The sequence below is a fragment of the Calidris pugnax genome, unplaced genomic scaffold (genome assembly GCF_001431845.1).
Source record: "Calidris pugnax isolate Ruff unplaced genomic scaffold, ASM143184v1 scaffold357, whole genome shotgun sequence".
Classification (NCBI taxonomy): Eukaryota; Metazoa; Chordata; class Aves; order Charadriiformes; family Scolopacidae; genus Calidris; species Calidris pugnax.
This window is the reverse complement of record NW_015091719.1, coordinates 578723-599826: the sequence shown is the minus strand read 5'-3', so window position 1 is coordinate 599826 and position 21104 is coordinate 578723. Positions and strand designations below refer to the sequence as shown.

Sequence of the window (21104 nt, the reverse complement as noted above, 5' to 3'; positions counted from 1 at the left end):
GGGAGACCCCCCCCCCATGAATAGCCCACCCCCCCCCCCAAAAAAAAAAAAAAAAAAATCCCGGCTCAAAAGGAAGAAGGTTCCATTCGCTTCTGGGGAATCCAATAAATTGTTTCAGGAAGTGAAAGTCTGTCCAGGCTAATGGAGCCGTGATTGACAGGTGGTTCTCATTACAGCGCCCATCAGGGGACAAAGTGAATTCCAATGTTATTTAAGAGGTTAAGTAGAAATAAGATGCAGGTGACAGCCCAAGGCTGGGGCATCACGCATTACTTTTTTTTTAGGGTCTTTTTTTTGGGGGGTGAAGAGCCTCCACAAAACTTAAAGTGAGTGAGTGCGGGGGCATTTTGGCAAATAACGTTTGGTCCTACGGTGACTAACAATGAGGTTACCTGGCTGCATGTGAGAGGGAGCAGGGGAATGAAGGTTGTTTTGATTAATTCTTGTCTTGGAGAATTCCTGGGCCTTACATCCACGTAACGTGGATGTGACGTCTGTGGAGGAGGCAGAGCAAGGTGAGTTTCCAAAACTGGCCACCATGGTCCTGTTGCTTTTGCACATCCCAGTGGATGAGGAGGAGGAGGAGGACAGAGTGCCATGGAAGACTCTGGTGGTTTGTTTTCCTTGTCACAAGCTCAGAAGATCCTGTGACCCTCTTCCTGAGCAAGAACATCTCATAGGGCTTGGAGCCAAAACAGCTACAGTCATGCAACGAGTGTCTGCTGCCCGTGCTCGTGCTGTGGCAGCTGAGGAGAGCAAATCACAAAGCCTTTAGCTCAATCAGGATAAATTTGAAGTCATTTTGAATTGAAATATGCCGAGGACACCTAGGGTTGGGTCAGGTTCCTGGGTGCGCTTCTCCAAGGTCTCAAATGAGTTTGAGAAGAAGAAGAAGAAAGGAAAACGGATTTATGAGCAACTCAGGTTGCCTTGTGTTCCTGACCAGGAGGCATCTTTGTACCACTATAGGCTACAAAGCTGAAACTAAAATCTGTTTCTAGCAGAAAATGAAGGTAAACTTGCTTTGCAAAGCATCCAAAACGTAGTGTTGTTTGCCTAACCAAGATGTGGTTTACGCCATGATGGAGGTTTAACGTACACATGTACATATGCTGAAGATGCTAAACCATGCAGACTGCTTATTTCTCTCTGCTTCCCTATTTTTCCCTGTTTTCTGAACAGAATCACAGAATCACAGAATCTTCTAGGTTGGAAGGGACCTTAAAGATCATCTTGTCCAACCATCAACCTAACTGACAAAAATAGACACCCGCACAACAAACAAGGAGCATCATCACTAAACCAGACCTCCCAGCACTACATCAACCCGTCTTTTGAACACCTCCAGGGATGGTGCCTCAACCACCTCCCTGGGCAGCCCATTCCAATGCCTGAGAACCCTTTCAGTGAAAAAATTTTTCCTAATATCCAGCCTGAACCTCCCCTGGTGTAACTTGAGGCCATTTCCTCTCGTCCTGTCGCCTGTGACTTGAGAAAAGAGACCGACCCCCACCTCTCTACACCCTCCTTTCAGGGAGTTGGAGAGAGCAATAAGGTCTCCCCTCAGCCTCCTCTTCTCCAGGCTGAATAACCCCAGTTCCCTCAGCCTCTCCTCATAAGACTTATTCTCCAGACCCCTCACCATCTTTGTCGCCCTTCTCTGGACCCGCTCCAGCACCTCAATGTCTTTTTTATGGTAGGGGGCCCAAAACTGGACACGCCCAAATAAGCAGCACCGTGTGTCTTAGCACTTGTGGATGTCACGGGGTGGGGAAGCTGAGGGACATGCTCCGAGTCACAGTATTGATAGAATAGGGCACGGTGCGTGGTCAGACACAAGGATGTAATTTCACCAAGAGATTCACGGCTGCCTTGTGAATGACGGTGAAACTCCCAAGTATGACGCCCGTAATAAATCTGGTTCGACGCAGAATTAATGTGGTATTCAAAACGATTATTTACTATTTGAAGTTCAGACGTGCCCGCCTGTGAGAAGCAAATAGCTGCGCACAAGGCGTCGGGGGGGAAAAAAAGGGCACTTAAAGGGGAGAAGAAAAATACCCCCCTTGCGTTGTTTCCCGAGCGCATCCCGGGTAATACTAATGAGAATTGCACTTTAAATGCAGGATTGATTTGTGATGAGATGGGCTCTGAGGAGGGCATTTTGTGGAATGATAACCTGATTGGTGGCGCTGCCTCTTGGAGAGCTGAAGGGGGCTCTAATTGGCATATAACGCGCTATAAATTTATTAGCGGCTTCTGCTTTCCCATTGGCAGAGCTTCCCCCTGCTAACCACCAGGAAATTACCGGGTTTTCAGGAGTTACTCACTCAAGTCGCACCACGTCTGGGTTTTAAAAAAGAAGCCTTTACATCACCCTTCTTATAAACCCCTGGCTTAGGGAAGCACATCCAACAGCCAGCTGGAAAATGGGGGGCTTCCATAGGAAACAACGGGGTGTGTGTTTCCCATTCAGCTTCTGTCCTCCTTGGTTTGGTCCCTCCTTCCTTCCCACCTCCTTGCCACGGGTCAGAGTTGCCACAAAGCTCGTTAGGAGGCAACTAATCAGTTTGGCATCTGCCACCAACCAGAAATTACCAAAATTTTGGCAGTTTACGTTCAAAGCTTTGAGGTACCGATCGATACTTCAGCCCCAGGGCGTATCAGGCAGAGGACATGCCCACTGTTTATTTTTCTTTTCTGGAGCACAATAGAAATATTCAGGACCCGATGTAATTATTTCAATGACTTCGCTTTTAAGGGCGAGTCGCAGATTAGAAAATAATATTCACATGTTTCTGCTAATTGGTGGCAGATTAGGGGCGGTTTATCTTTTCTAAATCATTTCCAAATGTGTCCTGAAGAGGGATTTGCAGGGAAGGAGCTGAGAGAGGGCACCGATGCGCTGAGAGCGCTTGGGCGAGAGACTTTTAATTCTTTTCTTCTGCCTTTAATTGTGGCACGTGGCTTTTAAATCTCGGCACACTCCTCTCCTGAGGTGCTCTCAAAAGTGGAACTTGCTGTCACTTTTGGCAGGTGTCTCCGGTGCGGATTTTCTTTGCTGTCAGGTTTTATGCAGGTTTCCCACTGTTAAGCACCAACCGTATGGCTTGTAAATCACACAAGCCTAGAGGTTTGCAGGTGATTAATAGGCAGAGGTGGGCAATTAGAAATGCCTCAGAAGTACTTCAGCACTCGAGTGTCTTTTGAAAGCCGAGGCCGTTTCTCATCTCACCTTTTGTGGCCCGTTGGGGCAACTGCAACGTTGTGTGTCCCCTTGTTGGAAATAGGCAAACGAAAAGCCACCATTGAGGTTGCATCTCTTGGGTATGGAGGAAACTTCACGGGTTTTTGGAGGTGTCAAGTGCTGAGGATTTCTCAAGTCTCTTTCTTTTCTCAGTCTTAGTTACTCCAGTTAATTCTTCATCTCCTTCACTCTTTCAGAAATGTGAGCTGATCTACCGTCAGCCGTTTTTAAACCAATTATCATTTGTGGTTTCAGAAAGGGCTCAAACACCCGCAGCCCACTAAAAGTGAGGTAGAGGGAGGTCTCATTGCTTGCGGCACGGAGAGAATACCTCAGGAGACCTCACTTGCCGAGATAGGCATCATTTTTACTAAATAAAAATGGTCAACTTTTTCACGGTGAGGGTGACGGAGCCCTGGAACAGGCTGCCCAAGGAGGGTGTGGAGTCCCCTTCTTTGGAGATTTTCAAGTCCCACCTGGATGCCGTCCTGAGTAACCTGCTCTGACAAGCTCTGGGTGGTCCTGCTTTAGCAGGGGAGGTGGACTAGATGATCTCTGTGGTACCTTCCAACTCTAAAAATTCAGTGAAATTCAGATTAAAAAATGCAACTAATGGAAGAATCTGTTGACATTAACAATTTCTGTAGAGTCCTTAGCATCAGTGAGATGTAAGAGGTGACCCAAGCAGCTGAAGGAGTAACCTTTAGAGGTGGCTTAGTGGATGTTGTAATGGAGGTGTGCAGATGGAGAAGGGAAGATGTGTCAAAGAGGAGGTAGAGGTGGCTTAGTGGATGTTGTGATGGAGGTGTGTTGATGGAGAAGGGAAGACGTGTCGAAGAGAAGGGTATGGGATATATTGGAATTGCAGATGAGGGGAGAACTCCAAGCCACTGGAGAAGAGTTGGGACAATGGCGAGGTCCCCGTAGCATCTGAAGGACATGGGTCACTGAAATGCTGCCCACGGGGATGGTCCAGGTACTTCTCAGCCCTCTAAACCTTCTGATGCAAACATGCCTACCTTCCGCTACTGACTTGTGCAGAGCAAGCAAGCTTTTGTTTTTATTTGCTTGCTGCTCCAAATGTGTTTTTCTTCACAGTCTATGCTCAAATACAATGTTTATTACTTGTATTTTCTCTTTTATGTCTTATATAAATTCAATGTAATGTTGGGGTGTTTTTTTCCAAATACTCCGGAGTATCGTCTTATTGCTTCTGCTGGAATTAAGATAATATTAAAGCCCCCTGGAAAGGCTTTTGTTGTTCCTTGTAAACCAAACTATGGGCTTGCTCAGGAGTTATTGGTAACAGAAGGATTTAAATTGTCAAGGAAAATTTTTGAGGTCTTTGTTGTAATTGGGCTGTCCCCTTCCACCTCCTGATCCTTAGGTAAAGATTTTGTTCCCCTTGTGCAGCCCACAATGTATTTTTTCCATTTTGGATCACTGAAGCCACTTCTATGTGCTATGCAAGCTCTCATTTAAGATCTCTTTTAATTTCTACACTGCAAGTTAGCCCTTTGGGTAGACCTCGGAGGGGTTTCCCCTCCGCAACCCCTCCATCCTTATTTATACGGCGTCGGTGCGCTCGTAGTTACGCTCCTTCTCTACTCGACAGCATCCCAGGCAGAGGGAAAGCTCCATTTCTCTTCCCTCCTCTGTTTACGATGTGATAACGTTCCAAAGCAGCTCACATCAGCGACTGTTATGGTATCCTTAATGCCCTGTGATGGTCGCAGCACGGGAGGGAGCAGCCACGAAGCTCCTTCCTCGCTGCTGCGCGTCCCCGTTACACGCCACATTACTCGGGGGCTGGGGGAACCTCGCTCGCCGACTCCGCTCCATCTCTCACCTGGTGGCACAGATTATTGAGATTTATGCATTGAAATACTCGTATGGCACTTCCCGGTTTATCTTTTCTAAATCATTTCCAAATGTGTCCTGAAGAGGGATTTGCAGGGAAGGAGCTGAGAGAGGGCACCGATGCGCTGAGAGCGCTTGGGCGAGAGACTTTTAATTCTTTTCTTCTGCCTTTAATTGTGGCACGTGGCTTTTAAATCTCGGCACACTCCTCTCCTGAGGTGCTCTCAAAAGTGGAACTTGCTGTCACTTTTGGCAGGTGTCTCCGGTGCGGATTTTCTTTGCTGTCAGGTTTTATGCAGGTTTCCCACTGTTAAGCACCAACCGTATGGCTTGTAAATCACACAAGCCTAGAGGTTTGCAGGTGATTAATAGGCAGAGGTGGGCAATTAGAAATGCCTCAGAAGTACTTCAGCACTCGAGTGTCTTTTGAAAGCCGAGGCCGTTTCTCATCTCACCTTTTGTGGCCCGTTGGGGCAACTGCAACGTTGTGTGTCCCCTTGTTGGAAATAGGCAAACGAAAAGCCACCATTGAGGTTGCATCTCTTGGGTATGGAGGAAACTTCACGGGTTTTTGGAGGTGTCAAGTGCTGAGGATTTCTCAAGTCTCTTTCTTTTCTCAGTCTTAGTTACTCCAGTTAATTCTTCATCTCCTTCACTCTTTCAGAAATGTGAGCTGATCTACCGTCAGCCGTTTTTAAACCAATTATCATTTGTGGTTTCAGAAAGGGCTCAAACACCCGCAGCCCACTAAAAGTGAGGTAGAGGGAGGTCTCATTGCTTGCGGCACGGAGAGAATACCTCAGGAGACCTCACTTGCCGAGATAGGCATCATTTTTACTAAATAAAAATGGTCAACTTTTTCACGGTGAGGGTGACGGAGCCCTGGAACAGGCTGCCCAAGGAGGGTGTGGAGTCCCCTTCTTTGGAGATTTTCAAGTCCCACCTGGATGCCGTCCTGAGTAACCTGCTCTGACAAGCTCTGGGTGGTCCTGCTTTAGCAGGGGAGGTGGACTAGATGATCTCTGTGGTACCTTCCAACTCTAAAAATTCAGTGAAATTCAGATTAAAAAATGCAACTAATGGAAGAATCTGTTGACATTAACAATTTCTGTAGAGTCCTTAGCATCAGTGAGATGTAAGAGGTGACCCAAGCAGCTGAAGGAGTAACCTTTAGAGGTGGCTTAGTGGATGTTGTAATGGAGGTGTGCAGATGGAGAAGGGAAGATGTGTCAAAGAGGAGGAGGGTATGGGATATATTGGAATTGCAGATGAGGGGAGAACTCCAAGCCACTGGAGAAGAGTTGGGACAATGGCGAGGTCCCCGTAGCATCTGAAGGACATGGGTCACTGAAATGCTGCCCACGGGGATGGTCCAGGTACTTCTCAGCCCTCTAAACCTTCTGATGCAAACATGCCTACCTTCCGCTACTGACTTGTGCAGAGCAAGCAAGCTTTTGTTTTTATTTGCTTGCTGCTCCAAATGTGTTTTTCTTCACAGTCTATGCTCAAATACAATGTTTATTACTTGTATTTTCTCTTTTATGTCTTATATAAATTCAATGTAATGTTGGGGTGTTTTTTTCCAAATACTCCGGAGTATCGTCTTATTGCTTCTGCTGGAATTAAGATAATATTAAAGCCCCCTGGAAAGGCTTTTGTTGTTCCTTGTAAACCAAACTATGGGCTTGCTCAGGAGTTATTGGTAACAGAAGGATTTAAATTGTCAAGAAAAATTTTTGAGGTCTTTGTTGTAATTGGGCTGTCCCCTTCCACCTCCTGATCTTCAGGTAAAGATTGTGTTCCCCTTCTACAGCCCACAATGTATTTTTTCTGGTTTGGATCATTGAAACCACTTGTATGTGCTATGCAAGCTCTCATTTGAGATCTCTTTTAATTTCTACACTGCAAGTTAGCCCTTTGGGTAGACCTCGGAGGGGTTTCCCCTCCGCAACCCCTCCATCCTTATTTATACGGCGTCGGTGCGCTCGTAGTTACGCTCCTTCTCTACTCGACAGCATCCCAGGCAGAGGGAAAGCTCCATTTCTCTTCCCTCCTCTGTTTACGATGTGATAACGTTCCAAAGCAGCTCACATCAGCGACTGTTATGGTATCCTTAATGCCCTGTGATGGTCGCAGCACGGGAGGGAGCAGCCACGAAGCTCCTTCCTCGCTGCTGCGCGTCCCCGTTACACGCCACATTACTCGGGGGCTGGGGGAACCTCGCTCGCCGACTCCGCTCCATCTCTCACCTGGTGGCACAGATTATTGAGATTTATGCATTGAAATACTCGTATGGCACTTCCCTCCCCCCTTGTCCCCTTCTTCCCCCCCCACCCCAGCCTTGAATACTCTACGAGAGCTTCCTCCGATATAAACGTGAAAGGAGAAGCCTGGTTTGGGGTGAAAATAGCCAGATTTTTAGACGTAAATAATCGAGGTAACAGACTGCTTTCATTTCCAGAAAGCATTTCCTAGTAGTTCATCTTTCGTTCCGTTATCTGTTCAAAACTTGCTTCCATGTTTTGTGTGAGAACTGGTTTCAAATGCAATTTTCGTAGTTTTTCTTTAAAAAAGCAGGGGGAAAGTATGTCGGTGTTGCTTTTTGTTTGTTGGTGTTGCTTTTTGTTTGTTGGTGTTGCTTTTTGTTTGTTGTGCGGGTGTCTATTTTTGTCAAAGTGAGGTTGACGGTTGGACAAGATGATCTTGAAGGTCCCTTCCAACCTAGAAGAAGATTCTGTGATTCTGTGATTATGTCACGATGACTCGAACTACATTGAAAATAATACTGCGCCAAGTATATAGCCTTTCCGTCGGAGAAAATTAGTGTTAACAAATTGCAAATTAGTGGAACCTTTTAAACTGAGGTGACTGTATATCAAATTGTAAACTGAGATTTCCAGTGTTTAGGTGCTGGCACAATGGGATTTGATTTATACACTTAAGACACCAGGTTAAGTGTGGCTACACGTGAATAATGAAATGAGTTAGATACATGTGTGCAATTACTATACTCTGCAGAGAGATATAAATCTATATATTACTGCAAACAGGCAAACAAATATACTCCTTGGCCTTAGAATTGTCATGCAGTTGTTTTCTTTTGGCTTTTTTGAGGTTATATTTATAGCATGGACAAGCGTTGAGGTTGACCACCCAAAAATGGAAGCTCTCCGTGTCTGTATCTAGAACCACACAGTGATAACTCACTTATTAGCATTTTTTTTTTTTTTTGGTAGCCAGCACAGTGATACGTTTCATTTTAAATTTTCCATGGGTGTTTATGGGCTTGTACCTAGGGAAAAGGAATTGGATCTTGAACTGGGTAGATTTCCTTTTGGTCAGCAGAGGGTGGGTGGACGGGAGAGGTCACTCATGGCTGTTGGATTCCAGATCCTTATAATAACATCTCTCCTTGAATATCTCAGCAGAAACCCATCTTCCTCTGCTGTTAACGGTGCTTTTTGAATTGTTTTCACCAAGCTGTGTGTTTAAAATCCTTAAGAGTTCACCATTGTCTGTTTTTTTTTCCCCTCCTAAACATTTCTGTTTAAAAAAACTCAGAAGCTTTTGGGGTTAGTAGAAAAGTGCAATCTGTGGCATTCGTCGGGCTTTTTGTCAAATCTCTAGGGACTGTTTCCATTTCTTGGAGTTGCACAGAACAAAAAAAAAGCTTGGGTTTGTATTGAGGAAAGACCTGCAGGGCTCACAGTTGTCACACAATCTTTATTCTCAACTTAATAAGCCTTTTCTTAGTATTCTGTACCGCTCTATGTCACATATCTTTTGCTTAACTTTATACAGAGTAAACGTCAGATGTGATATATTTTATCAACTAGGCCTTAAAAATTACTAGATGGAGTGTTGTGCAATGAAAACATAAGTTTGCTGCAATTCTCTGTGATATATCAGAGCCTGCAATTGCAGGATATTTATCTAAAAAAGCCAGAAATCCGTAAACCTTGATGTCTCGGCCCGGCTGGTAATTAATGTTGTGCAGTAATAAATCCTGCAGGTGTCTTAGCACCAAAGGGAGAGCTGCTGGTTGCTCTGTGGCGTGGCCAGAAGGTTAACCTAGAAGTGCAGAAATAACAGTTATTTTGGAGCCCGGACGTAGTGGGATACTCTCAGAGGAGAGGGCAAAGAAAGTAGAGAAGCTCCACTGAATCCAAATTACGATTATACTGGTAAGTGTCATGCAAGACATGATTAATTTGGAAGCTTTGCACGTATGAGCGATCTCTGTCCGTCTTGCTCAGTAGGGCTTTTTGCCTTTTTGCCTTTTTTTTTGTCCTTAAACACACAGCTATAAAAGGAGAACTGATAAATGTAGTAGTAGAGCTAATGGTGAACATCCTGACCTGCGGGCTTCAGAAAACAGCTCCCTGAGAGTGCAAGGGGCTTTGGGCCTGCTTCTGATGGAAAAAATGACTTTATTCTTGCTTTTTGGGGCTGATGTTTTGTTTTGGTTGCTTGTGTGATGGTAGGAGAAGTAACTTGAATTTGGGATATTACTACAGCACTGGATTGTCTCCCTCTGCCCCCTCCCCTGGCTGATGGATAAAACTTCACCAGGTTTGGCAGCAGGTTGAACTCTCTCCCCAGCCACATAACAACTTCCCCAGCAAAGACTAATTAAATAATTTCTCAGCTGGGTTACTACACCCCTCACCTGGAGAGCACTAGTCCAGATCCCAAGACACGATGCCCGTTGGCTTATCTGCAGCTTTCCTATGGGGCTGCTCTTTGTCCGTCAGGGATGTTTAACTTGTAAGAAGTAATAAGCTTAATAGGTTGACTTTATTTAATTATTAATGATCTCTTTCTGTCCTTACAGCTCATAAAACACCCTGTAGGTTGGCAAAACACTCATAATATTGATCAGGAGCCAGCGAGATATTTATTTCCTCTTTGCCCCAGCGCACATAAATCTTGGTCCTTTGCCTCCTTTTGCCTCGGCAGGCGGGATTTACAGTGGCCCTTTCCTTAAAAGCTTTTAGTAATTAAGGAATAAATGCCCATCGGTCTTTGTTTGCTGTCTGGAGCCCTCTTGTTTGCCAGGGACCTATATATCCCCAGTGGGCTTGTGCTCCTTCCCCCCCCTTAGCAACGCAGCTGGGGAGAGAAGGCATGCATGCTAGGAAGCAGTCAACTGCTAAGCACTTACTTTGCAATAAGAGTGGGGTCTTCTCCTGCCGAGAGAGGAAGCCCCTGTGTTTTCCCAGCATATTGTTCCCAGCTCCTCTTCCATGCCTCTCCTCCCAGTTCCTGCTTTGCTCGGGGCAGGAAGACACTTTGGAAATTCCTTGCTGCTAGCCCTTTCTTCTCGCCTCCTCTTCTTCTCCCCCTTTTTTGCCACTTGCAATTAAAAACATCGTCCCCCCCCCCCACACACACACCCTGATGTTTCTCTTTTACCCATCCCAACGTTGCATCACCAACTCTTATCCAGTTTGTTGGTCATCACAAAGAGGTTTGTTTAAATGGCAAGCCCAGGCACAACCAGCTGCCCAGCAGTGGTCATTAGGTGATGCACGCTCTTCTTGCACGCTGGACCACGAAGCTAATGACATATTTTGGGACTCTCCAGGAGTTTGGGAGGGACGGAGGTTAGATGTACTTAATTTTCTTGGAAGAGACGCATTAACCTTGTCAGCCGGCCAACAGGAGAGAAAATTTGGCAGGGCTCTTGCTGAGCTGGCCAGGTTACTACTGCGTGGAAATGGTCGTACTTCAGTGAGCAATCAGAAACGGCAACACATGGGCATGGCACATGTATGGCAATGCTACAGAGACCGTTTTGAGGCCTCTACAGTTAGAGAATTATTTGCTTTTCAAGAGCTTTTCAGTGTTGTCAGAAGCGTGGAGGATAAAACTTCACTTCAAATTGCCTGCACCAAACCTGCTCGGTATTTCTGGTTGTGGGAAATCGACGCTCTACCAAGGTAAATACCTGCTGTCCATTATGTTTTTAATGCAACCCTTCAAAATTTCATCAAGCCTTTTAATCAACAGCAAGTCATTTTAAATACCAAGCAACCGTTACCACATTTTTGTCATCCTTGTTATCACTTTGGTAAGAACAAGGCTGCTCTTGCTCTGGTGCTGTTGAATTTTGATGGCAAGTTCTCAGGCTCTCCATCCACCATGCTGTTGCCTACACAATCAATTCCGAGTCACTGTTTTTTATTTCCACCCTGCACATCCTTTTTGTGTTTGCCTTTCGTGCCTCTCCGCCAAGTATGAGGGACAAATGAAGTTGGAGGCAGAGGTGGACAGTAGGAAGGAGGAGTAGGGTGGAGAGTCGATATCAGTGGTACGAGGCTCCTGCTTGGATTTGTCCAGTGTTAGACCACGTGCATTTAACTGAGGTGGGAGAGCCACATGATGCACCCTGAGACGTGCATTTAACTGAGGTGGGAGAGCCACACGATGCACTCTGAGCTATCACAGAATCCCATTGGGTTGGAAGGGACCTCTGGAGGTCTTCTAGTCCAACCCCCTGCCAAAGCAGGGCCACCCAGAGCAGGTCCCACAGGAACGTGTCCAGGAGGGTTTGAATGTCTCCAGAGAAGGAGACTCCACCACCTCCCTGGGCAGCCTCTTCCAAGGCTCTGCCACCCTCACAGCAAAGAAGTTCCTCCTCATGTTGAGGTGGAACTTCTTACGTTCAAGTTTGTGCCCATTTCCTCTTGTCCTGTGAAGACAAGCTATGTAAGGACTTGGGCTTCTAAATGAGCATCTCTGGTGCAAACCCACCAGTGGAGAACACGGTGTGGCTCCTGGAGCGAAGCCGTGCTCTAAGCAAATTTGCTTTTTATATTCTGTCATGCTACCTAGGTAGCCCTCCCCCCTTCCAGTGCCCGGTATTTATGTTTCCAGATAATAATGATGTGATGTGGCTGGCAGAGTAATTTAAATAATTGGACATTATCTTCAGAAGCAAGCACCTAATTAGATCAAAATAAACTGGAGAACTGAAATTTTCCTCGTGTTTCTAATAACCTTTTACCTATGTACGGCATCGCTGCTGTGGCAGAGATTTCATTATTCCATCATTATTCACACCATCGTGTGTATCGAGAGCTCACGAGCGATGGAGACTCCTGCAAGAGCAAAGAGCTTGGGGATACTTTTTGGCCAAGGCTTGGTGGCTCATTCCTCTCTGGGTACCACAGAGTATTTTGCAGTTTTAATCTGTTGCATTTGGCCCTTGGATAATACCACCAATCTGAGTTTGAACGCACAGCTTCAGCGATAAAAGGCTCAAAGAAAGTCTGATCTTATAACTGTATTTTTTTTCCTTCTCTAAGTTTACTTAGGAGTTTATAATCTCTTAATTTTTTATGCGTATGTATTGAAAAAATAGCAACTAGCATGATGTCTGGAGAAAAGAGAAGTCATCTTAGCACATATGAGGAAGAAGCAGCTCATGTTCTCCAGTGTTAAATACCGTAGGGACCCTCCAAGCACAGGATGATGATGTCTCTCCAGCACACTGCCTTCAATCTGGTCCTGAGAATAGGGATTTTTAAAAGTTCAGTACAAAGAGTCTTATTTTGGCTTTCACAACTCCAACTGAAAGCCACTGGTGTGGTCATTTAGAGTGGAAGTCACCAGGATTACTGCTAAGGGAAGAAAACAAGGGAAATATTTACTAGCTGATGTACATTTCCTTTATTTTTAGGGATTGGTTCGGTGTCTTTCTCCTGATTAGTTGCTCTCCCTCACATTTCCTCATACTCTTTTCAGTTGATTTATTTAAAAGTATGTCAGCACTGGCTGAAATGAAACACTGTGCCTCCTCTTCCTGCTTATTGCTGACCGCTCCAATAATTCATTTTTTAGCTCATTAGCTAACAGGGGATGTGAACAGTGGTCCTCCAGGGAACTGCAATGAGGTTAAGTGATCTACTGCTGACAACTCTGATCTTGGACTGGCCTTCCTTGGGGGAAATGAAACCTCAACCAAGACAAGCTGTGGATCCCAGAAGTGAAATTGGGGCATCAGAGCAACAATTACAGTATTTATGTCTTGTTGTCGGGATTTCGAAGATGAATGGGAGTGGCAGAGCTCCCAGGACTTTCCCATTCAAAATGAAGTGGTTTGTGCCAGAGATGGAGGGAGGGTGTCCATGGATGACTCATTCAAAAGCAGTTCCTCTACATTTTGGCTGTCTGTGAGACAATGGCGAGCGTGTTTTTCCTCCTACCTCTGGGATTCATTTTCTACCAGAAGTTTCATTTTCTACCAGAGAATGCAAATGATGTATCTTTCTGCTGCCCAGTTTGTATAGTTGAGTAAGATCTAGATCTCATTTGATAGCCCATGTCAGTGACGTGCTGCCCCCAAATGTCCAAGGTCTTTAGAACACCTTTATTTTCATTTGTTGTGTTTGCTTTTTTTCCACCGCGACCCTTAATGTGGCTGCAAAGGTAGAATTGGGTCTTAAGGAGTTCAGTCTTTTGGTGCCCTGCGTGGTCAAGAAAAATTAGGTGGCCTTTCTGAAGAGGGAAACTGAAGTGACGTAAAATAACCACGTGCGAATGTTGGGTTTTTTGGTGAACGTAGCCTGGTGGCACAGCCTGCTGCTGGCTGCAAGGTCCTGCTCCGGCCAGCCGTGCTGGTGAGCATCTCCTGAGGGACACAACATCTCCCTTAGCTGCTGCCCGCTCTGCAACAAATTTCCTCTGGTGGAGGGATGAATCCTGGCTTACTTGATCATGCTGCAAGAGGGTGCTTTAAAGAAGGACCATTTGCATCCTCTCCATCACTAATGCAGAAGGTGGCGTGTTCCCCTTCCTGTTGGATTTATTTCTAAAAGGGGCTTTTTGTTCTTCTCTCAGCCTTTTGAGACAGTAGGATAAACCTGATCAGGACTGGGTTGTTACAGAATCCCATGGGGTTGGAAGGGACCTCTGGAGATCATCTAGTCCAACCCCCTGCCAAAGCAGGGCCACCCAGAGCAGGTCCCACAGGAACGTGTCCAGGGGGGGTTGGAATGTCTCCAGAGAAGGAGACTCCCCCACCTCCCTGGGCAGCCTCTTCCAGGGCTCTGCCACCCTCAAAGGAAAGAAGTTCCTCCTCATGTTGAGGTGTAACTTCTCCTGTTCAAGTGTGTGCCCATTTCCTCTTGTCCTATCCCTGGGCACCACTGAAAAAAGACCAGCCCCATCCTCTTGCCCCCCTCCCTTGAAGTATTCTTACTTAAGAGAAGAGACCCACAGTCTTCTCTTCTCCAGACTAAAAAGACCCAAGTCCCTCAGCCTCTCCTCATCAGGGAGATGCTCCAGGCCCCTCATCATCTCTGTAGCCTCTGCTGGACCCTCTCCAGCAGTTCCCTGTCCTTCTGGAACTGGGGAGCCCAGAACTGGACCCAGTGCTCCAGATGGGGCCTCCCCAGGGCAGAGCAGAGGGGCAGGATGACCTCCCTCCACCTGCTGCTCACACTCTTCCTGATGCCCCCCAGGATGCCATTGGCCTTCTTGGCCACAAGGGCACATTCCTGGCTCATGGGCATCCTGTTATCCACCAGGACTCTAGGTCTTTCTCCTCAGAGCTGCTCTCCAGCAGGTCACCCCCCAACTCACAATTAGTGTCTATCCCTGCTCTCTTGCCCAGTCTGACCTGTCGTCGTGCTGCTCCCGTGCAACGTGAGGCAGATGGGAGCTGCTCTCCAGCAGGTCAGCCCCCAACTGACAATCAGTGTCTGTCCCTGCTCTCTTGCCCACTCTGACCTGTCGTCGTGCTGCTCCCTTGCAACGTGAGGCAGATGTGAAAACCATGCCCACCAGTCTGCAAACCAGTAGCCCAATGCTCTGACGAGAGCCAAGAGTTACTATCACTGGAAAGATGGTCTGGAGGAGAGGGGGAATTCATCTGCAGACTCTTTGCTAGACTAAAAAAATTGTATCAGTTAGGTGTCTGAGGTATATTTTGCCTTTAGGAGGATGTATGGGTGCGGGAGAAATAAATTCTCTAAGCCCTGATGTGTGTCACCGTTGCAGAACAGCGCAGGTTGAGTCACTTCATTTTTCAGTCTGGGGCATTTTAAACGTAGTGGATGTATTGATTATGCTCTCAATACCTCTATAGGTGTGTAAAAAAAAACAACAGTAAGTGTTTGCTAAAATTTCTTGAAGATACTCTAGATGGATGCTGGAACTAGAACTGTTGCAGTGTTGCAGGAATGTCCATTTTATGGTAAATAATTGCATGTTACTTTATTCTCCTCATGGCACTGGTTCTGATTTGGTGGTTTTTTACCTTAAAAAACTACAAATGCAAAAAAAAACCAGATACTCTAGATGGATGCTGGAACTAGAACTGTTGCAGTGTTGCAGGAATGTCCATTTTATGGTAAATAATTGCATGTTACTTCATCTTCCTCATGGCACTGGTTCTGATTTGGTTTTTTTAACCTTAAAAAAACTACAAATGCAAAAAAAAAAAACCCACCATGAATTAAAGACGCAGTAGTAACAGAAGTCTTTTTCTTCCTCCTCTCCATCTGGAATACATGAAATGATACTCTTTATCAGATCCTGCCATCAAAGGTTAATTTGCATCTCCCCAAATGTGGGGTTTTTGCGGCGTGTCTTTTAGCTGGCAGGAGCCTTTCAAAGGTTTGATGTAAACGAAGCACTCTTTGTGTTAATTTTCTGTTTGTACTTTTTCCCTGCTAAAAAAAAAAAAAAAAAAAAAAAAAAAGCCCTGGTGGACCTGTTTGTGAGTTAAATTGTGCTGGGGTGGAAGAAGCGGATGCTTTGGGAAGCTGTGCCTGAAAGCATCCCGGGAGGTCAAAGCAAGGTCACTCCACATGTACCAGGAAATGATGCAAAACTAATCCAGATTTGCTGTTGGAAGGATCTGTTTACATAAGTATTTAAAAACAGATTAGGGCTAACCTGACACTAGATTACCGGGAGTAGTGTAAACACGGCTGAAAGGCGTAAACAGAGCTTTGCCTTTTGTAGTCCAGGGGAGAAGATCTGTCACCAGTAACAAGTCCCTTGGTTTAGGTGATATATCTGGTTTTCACAGGCTGGACAGATTACCTGAGGTACCTCTAAATGGGACTTTGTCTAAAGCTAGATCTCTTAGATGGTATAATTGTATGGTAATTTTTTTAATGGAGGGTTGAGAGACTTGTTTGTAGTCCTTGTTACCCTGTAAGGTAATAGCAGCCAGAAAGCTTCTGAGAGTTCTTTGACCTATCAGGAGGAAATGGTGCTTCAAAGTATTGTTTCGGTGGGTTGGCATTTTGGAAAAAACAAACAGAGGGGGTTGACCTGGTGCTGGGGGGACATGGTTTAGTGATGGTTTTGTTTGGGGGTTTTTTGGGGTTTGTTTTTTTTTGTTTTTTTCATAGAATCACAGAATGGTTAGGGTTGGAAGGGACCTCAAAAATCATCTAGCTCCAACCCCCCTGCCATGGGCAGGGACACCTCCCACTAGAGCAGGTTGCTCCAAGCCCCATCCAGCCTGGCCTTGAACCCCTCCAGGGATGGGGCAGCCACAGCTTCTCTGGGCAACCTGTTCCAGTGTCTCACCACCCTCATAGTAAAAAATTTCTTTCTGATTTCTTTCTGATTCCTTTTTGTTGATGGTTGGACTGGATGATCTTGAAGGTCCCTTCCAACCTAGATGATGCTATGATCCTATGCCTTTAGCGTTGGAAACATTGCTCCACTTGTAGAACTGAAAATCTAAGCATGGGTTTTTGGTTACTTCTGGTCTTAGATGCAGAAATTTGGTGCATTTTCTGTAACATATTTTGCAGCCTACCTTAACCCTGATGTGGAACCAGGCTGCCTGTTTTGTCTTTGGCCTGCGTGATGGCGAGGGCTTGTGCGTTGACCTCTTACCAGCCCTCAGGGAAGTCCAGGGGTTTTTAAGAGCTCCTGGCTGTTGTGGTGACCCCACATGCTCATGTGACCCCACATGCTCACAGCATCTACCTAGGGGGATCTCGGATATTGCAATAATAAGACTCGGTAATGGTGAGGTGGGTGACACAAATATCACCACAAAGATGAAGTTTGGATGAACTGTTCCTATGGGGGCTTTCTTGCCAAAAATTTGAAGGGAGAATAATTTTCTTTTGGGTTACCTACTGTTTGCTAGCATTCCCATAGCCAAAATGCCACCGCTTAGAGGCAGTGAAACCACGTTAGTGTGACCTATCTCCTTTGGCTTCTCTAGGGAAGAAAAAGAGCGCTGGATACGTGCGAAATACGAGCAGAAACTCTTCCTTGCCCCACTGCAGTGCCTGGAGCTTTCTCTGGGCCAGCATCTCCTGAGGGCTACAGCCGAGGAGGACTTGCGGATGGTCATCCTGCTCCTTGCCCACGGGACCCGGGAAGAGGTGAACGAGACCTGCGGAGATGGTGATGGGCGTACTGCCCTCCACTTGGCGTGCAGGAAAGGGAACGTGGTATTAGTGCAGCTCTTGATCTGGGTAAGTACTTGGTGACCAGGCAAGGGGGTTGGCTGGGTTGGCTTTCACTTGGCTGTGTCCTTCAGCAGGGTGTCCCAAACCTCCTACTTGCAGGTTCCACAAAGCCTTTGCTTGTGTCTCAAGTCTAGATGTTCCTCGTTGCGTGCTCTCAAAGGACAGCAATGTGATAAAAAAGTGTTGCACAAAGGTGATTGTCCCCCTGTACTCAGCACTGGTGAGGCCACACCTTGGGGGTTGGGTCCAGTTTTGGGCACCTCAATCCAAGAGAGATCTGGAGGTGCTGGAGCAGAGGCAGAGGAGGGCAACGAAGCCGGTGAAAGGCCTAGAGGATAAATCATATAAAGAGTGATTGAAGGAGCTGGGACTGTTTAGGTTGAGGAAGAGGAGGCTGGGGGAGACCTCATCACTCTCTACAGGACATTGTAGAGAGGTTGGTGCTGGTCTCTTCACACAGGTAATTAGCGATAGAACAAGAGGGAATGGCTTCAAGCTGCAACAGGGTGGGTTTAGACTGAACATCAGGAAACAATTCTTCCCAGAAAGAGTGGTCAGACACTGGAATAGGCTGCCCAGGGAGGTGGTTGAGTCCCCATCCCTGAATGTGTTGAAGAGTCGTTTAGATGTGGTGTTGGGGGATATGGTGTAGGGGAGAGCTTTGTCAAGTAGGGTTGATGGTTGGACTCGATGATCCCAAGGGTCTTTTCCAATCTGAATGATTCTATGGTAACTCGGTGCTGTTCGTGTTGTCAGGCCCCAAGGGTCTTTTCCAACCTGAACAATTCTGTGATAACTCGGTGCTGTTTGTGTTGTCAGGTTGGTGTCCCACCTGCTCCCTTCTCCCTCTCCCCATCCTCAGTTCCATTCAAACCAGTCTGTCCCGAGTTTGCTCCCTCCGTTTCAACGCCCTGTTGGCACTGCAGCTTCCAACAACACATCTCTTCTTTCTGTAGTATGGAGTCGACGTGATGGCCCGCGATGCCCATGGAAACACAGCCTTGGCCTACGCCCGGCAGGCCTCCAGCCAGGAGTGCATTGACGTTCTCCTCCAGTACGGCTGCCCCGACGAGCGTTTCGTCCTTATGGCCACTCCAAACTTGTCCAGGAAGAACAATAACCGGAACAACAGCAGTGGAAGGATGCCCACCATCATCTGAGGAGCTCACTCATGTTATTCGCTGACCTGAATTACATCCGCAGCCTCATATTCCTCCATCCCCATCACAGCTCTGCTCTGTGAGTCTGGTAACTCTCCTTTTTTCCCCTTTTCCCTTTGGTACGTTCCCTGTCCCATCCGGAAACAGCACAAGGGGATGAGAAGGAGCAAAAAAGGGGCTGCAGGGAAAGCAGTTGTTTCGGTGACAGCTCTCCAATGATGGAAACGAGCGGGCGAGAGCGTGTGGGTTGAGCGGGACACGCCGTGAGTGGCACCAGGACCACGGGAGAGCGGTCGTCCCCCACCACGGTGGAGGTGGAGGGGTTGGGGGGTGGGGGATGCAGGCTCCCCAGGTGTGGAGGGAAGGGGTGGAGGGAGAGGCGAGCAAGAGAAGAAGGAAGGAGAGACGGTGACTTTCCGTAACTGACAGTTAAGCACATTCAGTACATTTCACCTCTACCGAACGCGACGCCTGGATTTCCATTCTCTTCTCTGAAGAGCTTGACGGCATAAATCAGAAGCAAGCACAGAGTTTGTCAGGTTTGAAGCTCCTATGATGGTATGTGTCAAATCAGTTGTAGCTAATCTGTCCAGGGAGAATACTGGCTTCATTACACTTGTATAGTTGAGTTCTTCCAGCATTACCGCTGTTTAATAGAACATGATTAGTCATCACGGAGAAAAAAGCATATTAGCTGAGGAGGTAGTTACATGGCACGCTTCGGTGATTGCTTGGATGTGATTGCAATATTCTTAGAAGCATCATATTATCTCAGACATGTTCTTTCAACCCCTTGGAGCCCTCCTTTCTAAATTCACTGTCATAATTTAGTATCTGTTTAATTTTTCAGTCCAAAGAGAGGAAATGAGTTGCTGAGTGTTATTTGACTGCAGTCTCCTTGGTGTAAAAACAAAATGGAAAAAATAAATAAGAGTAACTATGAAACACAAAAAGGAATAATGAATACCGCTAAGGAAAAACATTTCAAGTACGTTTAGTGAAATTAATAAACGCATTAAAGGCTAATATTTTTTCAGCCAGCAGAAATAGGTTCTGTCATTTTGCCAAGGTAAATGTGTTGAGTTTTTGGTCACTCCTGTGATGCATTGCCTAACTTATACAGATTTTTGTATTGTGTCTCTAGATTATATGTATGTAAAATCTATTTGAATAAAAAAAAACGTAAATATGCATTGATTTTTTTTTTTTTTTTTTGTACAGAAAATGACATCTCTGTTAATTTATAAACTGTAATGGATGTGAACTAAATAATGTGCAACTAGTTAGGATCTGTGGGTTACAGATCATTGTACATTGAAAATATTCCCAGCAGTGAACTCCTGTTTTCATCACAAAGCCTTTGAGGAACATATCAGAAAGAGATTGTGGCACATTTGGCATGGAAAAAAAAAAAAAAAAAAGTGTGTCCAAGACCTTTTAGAAAGGAAAAAGAGGCTGTTTTTCAGCACTGTAAATATATTTTACTCCAGAAGACACAAAGCTTTCACAAGCCAAGACAAAAAGCCCTAGCCTGGCTGTGGGAAGATCAGATTTGATTAAGTTCAGAATTGATAGCCTTCACCGCGGCGGGCAGGACATGGCTCTGCTTGACTCCCAACTTGGCTGCGTTCTGGAAGAAAAATGGCTTGTGAAAGTAGCCTGGACAGTTCATTTGAATTCTAAGTTTTAATACTTGATTTGATTATTTTGGTATTACCGGGCAGATCCCAGCTTCTCCTTATTTCCAATGAAGTAGGATTCTGGCGCAGGGAAGCAGGCTGTGCAGTTTTCAGCAGGCAGAAAAGCAATTTTTTTTCCGATTTTTTAATTTTTTTATTTTTGTTTTTTAAGTGGCATATGGCAATGTGAAGCGGGGGGAAGGGTAGATCACAGAGGAAGTTGAAAACTCAACTGAATTCGATGGCAAAGGAGCAATTATGTGAAGGCAGTGAGGTGCACACAGCATAGTAATTTGCAAATCTACCTGCTCGAGATGTATTTCCCAAGCCTTCAGTGGTGCTCTTCCTTGGGGCTCCGGGTTTCATTCGGCTCGATGGCAAAGGAGCAATTATGTGAAGGCAGTGAGGTGCACACAGCATAGTAATTTGCAAATCTACCTGCTCGAGATGTATTTCCCAAGCCTTCAGTGGTGCTCTTCCTTGGGGCTCCGTGATACAAATGGCAGGAGCATAGTGATTGCTAAAGAAAACTATATTTGGACAAAATGTAAAGGCAAAAATGCAATCTGGTTATCTTAAGGAAAAAAAAAATAATCAGAAAATTATAGATTTGATGTAAAATCATCAAACTGTAGGAGAAAAGCGAGCCTCAAGGTGGAAGCACAAAACTATCGACCAGCTTTTCCTATTCAGTGGTGTTCTTATT

The 21104-nt window shown here is 45.8% G+C and overlaps 1 protein-coding gene across 1 annotated transcript in view; it reads left to right on the top strand.

The window, feature by feature from the left end:
* AGAP1 (ArfGAP with GTPase domain, ankyrin repeat and PH domain 1) overlaps positions 1 to 19912 on the top strand; it is a gene marked incomplete at its 5' end in the record, with an annotated part of 313414 nt that extends 293502 nt beyond the window's left edge. Inside the window, 2 exons of the mRNA XM_014961995.1 lie at positions 17310 to 17565; positions 18516 to 19912. Of these exons, the coding sequence (XP_014817481.1) occupies positions 17310 to 17565; positions 18516 to 18719 (460 nt within the window). The remainder of the gene's footprint in view (positions 1 to 17309; positions 17566 to 18515) is intronic.
* Between the last annotated feature and the right edge of the window lie 1192 nt (positions 19913 to 21104).